The sequence below is a fragment of the Phaethon lepturus genome, unplaced genomic scaffold, assembly GCF_000687285.1.
Source record: "Phaethon lepturus isolate BGI_N335 unplaced genomic scaffold, ASM68728v1 scaffold9959, whole genome shotgun sequence".
NCBI lineage: Eukaryota > Metazoa > Chordata > Aves > Phaethontiformes > Phaethontidae > Phaethon > Phaethon lepturus.
In genome coordinates, this window is record NW_010565527.1 from 1 (window position 1) to 9,096 (window position 9,096).

Sequence of the window (9,096 nt, forward strand, 5' to 3'; positions counted from 1 at the left end):
CCTTCCTCACTGAGCATGCCTGGGAAAAAAGGAGGATACTGTGACTTCAAGTGGAGACGAGGCTTGTGAGAGCCAATGGGAACAAGGGTAACGGAGCCAACTTTTAAAAAAATACTGATAACTGTTGCTCGAAGTGTATAAATATTTTCTGTGCGTTAACTGAGGCATGCTAGCTTTGTGGGCCTACCACCTAGCACCCAACTCTGCACAGATTTGGAATAAAAGCAAATATCTCGGCTCTGTGTGTTTTTCGGCTCTCTGCACACCGGGTGGAAGAACCCATATTTGGGACAACACTGCAAAGGATCGTTCTTCAAAAAGCAGTTGGTAATGGTGAAAAGACTTGATATACTTCACTAGAATGATATTCCAATGAAATGTTACAGTTCGAACACAAGTAACTTACTGTAGAAAAAACATAATCCCCTTCATTTATTAACATATCTCCCAAACTGTTCCTTAATTTCACAGCTGTTCCACCCATGAGCAAATTTCTTTCAGTATTTGCTTTTTGAATTCCACAGTTCTGTGTGCTATACTTTTCTCATAGTGAAGGTTTCTAAAGATATCAAATAAAACTCTATTAAATAAGTTATTTTTTCTACTCTAGCACAATTGCAGTTTTTAACCTAAATTTACACAGAAATAACATCATACTTAAAATATCATATTTTTTAAAAGACAAGATGTATCAGGACCTACATCTTCTACTCATGCGATGGAAATTTAAAATAGTTTATTACTTTTTCGTATCCATTTTGTAATCCACACTGTTGTGCTTGCCAAAAAAAAAAAACAAGCAAAGAAAAATACTGTTTTGAAGGTCTTCAATGTAAACTAAGTTACATGCTCACAGCCCAGTTATGATACTATGATGAAAATATTTCCTTCTTGACCCACAGTTTGTTACCTCCTAATATTACTAGATACTTCAGAATTAACACTGTAATCCACCCTCTTATGTCTTCTTGAGAATCTCCTCTCAAAGTTGTAGAATCACACTTCTGAGATATAATTATGTGGTTGTGTTACTTCAGTTGACTAGGATTGTTTTGTTTTTTGGTTTTTGTGGGTTTTTTTCTTTTTATAAGGTCTCTGAGACTTTAACTAAGTCATTGAATTTATCTTATAAATTTAAATAACATTTTTCCATCAACTGGTATGTATAAACATAAGATAAAAAGTAAAACAGTCAGAAGAACTTACCCTTTTCATTATCACTGTATCTGCCAAGGTAAGGTGGAATTTCAGCCTGATACTGTGAACCAACCATTATTTCCTGAAGATGTAACAAAAATCACAAAAGAAAGGTATTAGCTTAATATTTTGTGCATGAAAGTATGGCATTTTGCAGAGTTCCAGAATTAAGGTACTATTTTAGATATGTACTATAAATCTTAATGCATTTTTCTTAATAGTAAAGTTTTTCTTAACTTTTTTTTTTTTAAGATATAGTTATTACCTTTCTCAAATCTTCAGATGAATTACCATTGTCTGCCTCTATGTCTTCACCATCTGATTCCTTATCTCCATCACACATAGTGTTTGCTTCAGACACAAAGAAGTTTGGTTTTAGCTAGGAAGAATTTTCAGTTCAAACACAGAACTACAAGATATCCTTTACTTTTGAAAGGAGCCCCTGCTTTTATTCTGGGAGACACTCATCATGAGTCTGCTGATCTACATTTCTATCAAACTAGCATGAAGTCAGAAAGCACTGGTACTTGTATATTGCAGAACAGAAACATTTATCATCACTGCAACTGAGACAATCTACTATATTTCTAACAGTCAAAAGGAAACAAGATAATTTTTCTTCATCAATTTTCTTCAATAAAGGCTTATACCTTATAGAAAAGGTATGAGAAAAACAGAAAACTTCCAGGGCTATGACTAAGCCCCAGGTTAATGACAAAGGAAGTAAAGTTGAAGGCAAGTCTTTATTACCTACTGAAGCCTTTCATCAGAAGTTTTAATGGGCATTCAAAACATTCCTTTAAACAAGGCTGCCTCAACATGGAGTGAAGATATAGTAGATATACACAAAATAGAATAAGCAAAAGACAGCAAAAGACTGCTTAAACCTCTTCAATATTTTTTTTCCTTAGGAAAAAATACAGCAAAGCACTCCAAGTAATTCCAATACAGTACTCCACAGGATAACTCATATTTCAGAATCTGGAATGCTGTGGTACCGGGTTCTGAAGTAATTCTATTTTTTATTTTGTCCCTGGCAGAATGGAATACAGTTCTGATAAGATTAAAGCTATTTTGCATTCTCAGTTTTCAGTAACAACATGCTCGTAAATAGGGTTGCAATTTTAGCTTCATCACAACTAAATAGAATCGTCAACATCAAAAACAATATCCAAGACTGTATGGACCGAGGCTCTTCTTCCATAGTCATTACTACAACAACCAGTCTACCTCTTTTTGCTGTTCAAAGTAGCAGGCAAGAAACTAACACAAATGCATGAAACAACAATATGTCTGGATAATAAAATGCAATTATTTTTTCCAACTAATCCAAATTTAATAAGATAGCCTATGTGTTAGATAGGTTTATCTTAAAATTGAATGTTATCTTAGAGAAATGGACAGGGATCAGAAAAAAAAGATGAAACTGTCAGCAACACAGAAAACTGACATTTCCCTCCCTGAAATGGTGGATATTCGATTTTAAAATGGCCAAAAGTTCTAATAGAGAAAGAGTAACAGTCCAATAGAAAATCATGATAGCTGAAAGCAAAGATGACTGTTTTCTTAATCCTGAGTAAGATGACTGGCTAATATTTTTTTCCATAAAGCTGCCACACTTTCAGTGTCATATTCATTAACGATTCACAAGCAATGTTTAAGTGCCAGCAAAATTGGGATTTGCTTAACTAAAAAAGAACATTATATTTTTTAAGGTTTTTGTATCTCTCAATACAGATGTCTTACGTTACACAATCAGCAGCATGCAAAGGGCTACAACTGCTGATGACTGAGACAGCACATCCCTTTTATCATCCTCTTTCTCTAGAGGGATGAAATCCCCCAGAAACAGCTCAAGATACTTGCCAAATTAAAACCGTGATAAAAATCCTCCACATTGCTCCAACTCTAGTACACCAGCGAACAAATGAACTGCAATAGGCAATGAGGAATATCTTGCCCAGGTTGGATAACTGAACCACTGGTTCTCAGATCTTTCCCATAATAGCTCCATGGGTAGTGAAATTTTGGGTGGTCATGGGTTCATAGGCCCCTTCCCATATAAACCCACTTTGCCTCATGAAGTCCTATGGAAAACTGTTGAATGTGTGAAGGGAAATAATCACAAAGAAAACACGTCCCAGTTCACATCCACAGGCTGAATGGAGTTGTCACTGGCTTAAAAGCAGCAGCAAAAATTTTAGTAGAGAAACACTAATTTAAAAGAATGGTTTACATATTCATGTCATTCACGAAGAGTGTTCCTCAACACGTTAACTATTAATTATGAAAAGTTACTGTGTTTGTAGAAAAATTAATTGTACTTGTGCTTTGAGCACAGTACTAAATACAGGTCTTTTAGGTAATCAATAATACCAACCAAAGACAACATTCATGTACAACATCCTACAAAGCACCGTTTCTCAATTCCCGGTTAAGTCAGCACTACTCTGCAATTTTGATATTTTAAACTAGGAAGCCATATATAATGCTAAGACTTTTTGAGTACTATTATAAAATTAGGTTTCCTACATCTTAATGGCCGAGGAAAGAAGTCAGTAGCCTCATGTGAAGTAACTGATGGTGTCAAGTCATCAGCAGAGGACTGTGTTTCTTCATCATCACCTGACAAGAGATCTTTAGCTATTTCCTCCTGTATCATTAAAATAAAAAATAAAAAAAACCACCTCAGACTGACTATTAAGTATAGACTGGTGAGCATTTAGATTCAGAAAATTTTAAGTCCCATTAATTAAAATTATTTTACCATAAGTAATAATTTTAACAGACTGTCCTCTCAATTAAAAAGCTAGTTCACTCCTAAATCTCAGAACAAATATAACTATTCATTTCAGATTTGAACATGGGGCTTCATTTCTCCCTTGTCTTCTATTAAAATAAATGTACAAGTAGTAACCTCTGCAAGCATCAAATCTCAGATGTTCCTCCAACTGCTTCCAATTAAAAATGCCAGTTGAAATCTTTAGAATTCTGTCATTCTTTGCATCACAGATATACTAAAGCTTTAACAGGCTGTTACCCCTTAAACTCTGGGGGAAAAAACAAAACAAACAAAACAAACCCAAAACACCCACAGCCAGGCACTTTTGTAGACTTTTTGCCAAGTTACAGATAATAGACAACCCATTATCTTCCCAAATCACACACAAAAAATGATGTTTCTGTAGATTAAAAAAAGAAAAAAGGAAGAAAGAAAGAAAAAGCATACTTTCTCCACTAGCAGACATATTTGAACCCCTCTGTATAGAGATTAGGGAGGGAAAGAACTGTATCAGACAACAAGCCAACTACATTTCTGTAGCCTCAACACAATCATGACTCCTAATTAGAATCAGATGTGCAGTCATCATTATACCCTACTTTCTGTGGGGTTTATCATTTCATCATACTTACAGAAAGTAAAAGACACATACTTACTACCTACAGATTTTATAATACAAACTACTAGCTGCATATGCCTTAGAGCCAAAAATCAGACTAAAGTCTCAGAATTCAAAGTTAGCCGGCAAATCACAAAAACTTAAGTTTCATGTTTTTATATTCAACAGTGCAACACATATAGTCATTGCACATAAAACAATCTCTCACCCCCCCAAAGTTGAGACCTTTCCAAATTATATGCATTTGAAAGGAACATTCCAAAGCATTCAGAAGTGCATTTTCAAGTTATCCACAAAGGTTTGATACATAACATGTATGTTTGGAAGCCAGAATTATTATTTCTGGACATTGCATACATTAAAATAAAATACAGATCTTTTCAGAAAAATCCCACTTCTATTTAAAAAAAAAGGAAATATATTTAAAATTCTCTGGATGCATTTTAGAAGAACCGTTAACTTATTCATTTCTCATTTGTAGTAATATAGTGCCACTGAAGTTGCTATGCATGTGTAAGCGTGATAATTATAATTAGATTCAGATCCTCAATATCCTTGAAAAAGAATTAATTCAGAGCAGAATCACAGAATCATAGAATCATTTAGGTTAGAAAAGACCTTTAATATCATCGAGTCCAACTGCAAACCTAACACTGCCAATTCCACCACTAGTACAGTAACTTTTAATTGTATATTGAAATTGAGAGATATGTATTTTGTAACATCAAAAGATAATGAAATATAATTTAAGGTCACCTGGATTTCTGCTTTTAAACAGTAATACAGGGGAAAATAGTTCTGACTTACTTTATCTAGAGTCATATCTGGAAGTTCACCTGCAAGTTCACTTGGAGAGCTATCCACACTGGAACCAACCATAACTGGAATCGCAGGTCCATAGCCGTAGAATGCCAGTAAGTCTTCCAATGGCATGTTTCCTTCCTAATACAAGAAGATTTACAAACATTTCAACATACTGTCAAATACTTGTAAACAGTTCAGACCTAAAAGGATAAGACATATTTTGAAAAACAAAAGTAAACAAACAAACAAACAAACTTAACTGAAAGCAGGAATCTTGATTAAAGATCTAAAATATTTTCAGGCACAAGACTTAAATAATTCATAACCATGTCTCTTGGCGTATAATGAAGTCCCATCAAGCTACTGGAGAAAACCACTTACTGGTTGAAACTAAGGAGTAATTATTAAAAACTTGCTCCTTATCTGATTCATACTGTAGAACATGATTTGCCTATATTTCTTCAAGGCAGAAGATATACTAGAAACACTAACAATCCCCTTACAAGAAAGAAAAGCAGAAAAACTTGAAGACTTTAGTTCTATATAGTTACAGCTGCAAGTATGCAAAACACCACAAAAGCAAACCAATATAGCAGCTTTTTATCCCTCCTTTCCATCTTCTGCACAATATATTTTATAATGACTGTTGAGAAGGTGCTGGGGTTTAACCCTGGCCAACAACTAAATACCACACAGCTGCTCCCTGAGCAACAGCAGCCCCCACCAACCTTCACCACCCAGCTTTTATTGCTGAGCACAACACCATATGGTATGGAATATCCCTTTGGTCAGCTGGGGTCAGCTGTCCCAGCAGCATCCCCCTCCAATTTCTTGTGCACCCCCCCAGCCTACTCGCTGGCAGGGCAGTCCATATTTGGTCTATGACTTTGGGCTTTATCTGTTATGGTGGTCACTCAGAACAGGAGAGGTGGTATGTTGCATGGAGGCTTGGAGCTGAGCCAGCTCAGTTTGGGTCACTGCTGCACTTGCACTTCTTGTGATATTCATCCTTCATTCATTCAGGTGGTTCCTGCTACAGTAATTTCCATGCAACTCAAATCATGGGTTACAACAATTTAAAGGTATATCCATTACATTCTCCACCCCTGGTTCTTTTGGACTAGGCCATAAGTTTAACATTGCAATTAATTCCTCCTCTTGCCTCTAGCTTGGCTAGCAGCAAGAGGCTCCTGCTATAATACCTTTAACATGGCAGGCCCAGCAGTGGTGACATATAACATCATGCAATACTGCCATCATACAACTCAAATCATGGACTATTTTCACCCAGGATTAAATCACCTTGAGGTACTCATTGGACTTCCCCATCCTTCTGCATTACCAACCAAGTGCACCCAGGTCCTTGAGCAAAAGCAATCCCACAAATGGGTTTGCCCTTTCTTGAGGATTAATCCAGACTGTTTTTCTCAGCCAGTTCTTTATATGTACTACAGGGATCTTATCTCCTTCCACAGTGCACAGGGGTTTTGATTGGACAGGACCAGGTCAACCTAGGTTATCTCTGGCTGAGGTGTAAAGCACATTTTTAACATCTTTTCTTGCCTGGATTAGCCCAATGGCTACTGCATGAACTATTTCATGTTTAATTTGTTCAAAGGCTTGTCATTGCTCAGGGCCCCATTTAAAATCATTCTTCTTCCGGCTCACTTGATAAAGAGGGCTTACAATCAGACTGTAACTTGGAATATGCATTCTCCAGAAACCCACAACACCTAAGAAAGCTTGTGTTTTTTTGCTAGTTGGTGGAGACATAGCTGTTATTTTGTTGATCACATCCATTGGGATCTGATGACATCCATCTTGCCATTTTATTCCTACGAACTGGATCTGTGCAGGTCCCTTGACCTTACTTTGTTTTATTGCAAAAACAGCTTTCAAGAGGATTTAGATTATTTTCTTCCCTTTATCAAACACTTCCTCTGCTGTGTTGCCCCATACGATGATGTCATCAATGTATTGCAGGTGCTCTGGAGCTTCACCCTGTTCCAGTGCAGTCTGGATCAGTCCATGGCAAATGGTAGGGCTGTGTTTCCACCCCTGGGGCAGTCGATTCCAGGTATATTGAACACCTCTCCATGTGAAAGCAAACTGTGGCCTGCATTCTGCTGCCAAAGGGATTGGGAAAAACATGTTATGTGACAATAGATATCGCTAACATTTGGCAACCTTTGACTCCAGTTCATATGGGAATTCTAGCATGTCTGGTACAGCAGCACTCAGCAGCGGTGTGACTTTGTTCAGGTCTCGATAGTCCACTGTTAGACTCCACCCTCCATCAGACTTTTGCACAGGCCATATGGGACTATTAAAGGGTGAGTGAGCCTTACTGATCACTGTTTGACTCTCCAGTAGCCAGATCAGCTTATGGATGGGAACGAGGGAGTCTCAATTGGTGTGATATTGCCACCAGCGCACTGTCCTGGTAGCAACTGGCACCTGCTGTTCTTTAACTCACAGCAGCCCCACCATAGAAGGAACCTCTGAGAGACCAGGCAAGCTAGACAGCTGCCTAGTTTTCTCCCTACTACCTGCCTAGTTTTCTCCATCCTCAGGGCAGCTACACCAAAAGCCCACCGGTACCCCTTTGGGTCCTTGAAGTACCCTCTCCTGAGGTAGTCTATGCCCAGGATACATAGAGCCTCCAGGCCAGTCACAATAGGATGCTTTTGCTGCTCATTCCCAGTTAAGGCTTACCTCAGTCTCTGACACAGACAGTTCTTGGGATTCTCCCGTCACTCCAGAAATATAGATCGGTTCTGCCCCTTTGTAATCTGATGGTATTAGATTACACAGTGCACCCATGTCCACCACAGCTTTATACTCCTGTGGGGCTGATGTGCCAGGCCAAACCCACACAATCCAGTAAACCCGGTTGTCCCTTTCCTCCACCCTTTTTCCAATCCCTTTGTCAATGGCCTTCCCAGCTGCCAGGCTTCCTTCCCCTCTAGTTCCTGAACTACCAGCCCCAATATCCTAGCATTGGAGTAACCAGCTGAGAATTAGCTCGCCTGGTTGACAGATGAAACCTTTTCTCATATCTTGCAGCTCACTTAGGGATAGGGATCAGGTGGTTTATGTTACATTTATGATTTCAGTCCCTTCCTCCTCCTGTTCTTGTGACTGCTCTGCTGCAGAACAGGCTGCCTCTTCTGATTCTATCTTCTGCTCCCTCTTAGGAGAAGCTTCTTCATCCCTTACTAAATGAGTTGACTTCCACTTTCATTGTTTCTTTTTTGTTATAAAGGTGACTGATATAGTTGAAGGCTGGGTCTCTGGTTTAGCCATAGTGTCTGTTGGTATGTTTTCAGATCCAGAGACCCTCTCTTTTCCTTGAGGGTGCTGAATACTATTGAGCAGTGTTTGGTAGGTATGGGCCAGGCCCCAGCACAGCACAATAAGCTGTGCCTCTTCGGAATAGCCAGGGCATTTATTATTTTTCTTCTTCTTCCTCTCTCTCTCCAAACATTCTATCACTTCATCAGGATTCCACACTTTGGGAGTGAAGTTCCAGACCATCAGAGGTGAGAAGCTTTCTAGATACCTTCCCATATTCTTCCACATGCCTTGCCACCCATAACCACACTGCCACAGGGCCTGGGTCATATTCCCAAATAGCTTGTTAACTTTAGAAAAAGCCAAAACGATATTCCTAAGAAATACCAATAGAAGTATT

General features: G+C 38.2%; 1 protein-coding gene across 1 annotated transcript; it reads right to left on the bottom strand.

Moving 5' to 3' along the window:
* Nucleotides 1-1,206: 1,206 nt before the first annotated feature.
* LOC104615165 (mesoderm induction early response protein 3-like) lies at nucleotides 1,207-8,225 on the bottom strand (the record flags this gene model as incomplete). Its single annotated transcript, XM_010295211.1, has 5 exons — nucleotides 8,118-8,225; nucleotides 5,406-5,540; nucleotides 3,730-3,850; nucleotides 1,463-1,548; nucleotides 1,207-1,279 (listed from the first exon to the last, which is right to left on the bottom strand). Coding segments are annotated over exons 1-5 (523 nt in total), but the record flags the coding sequence as incomplete, so codon positions are not given.
* Between the last annotated feature and the right edge of the window lie 871 nt (nucleotides 8,226-9,096).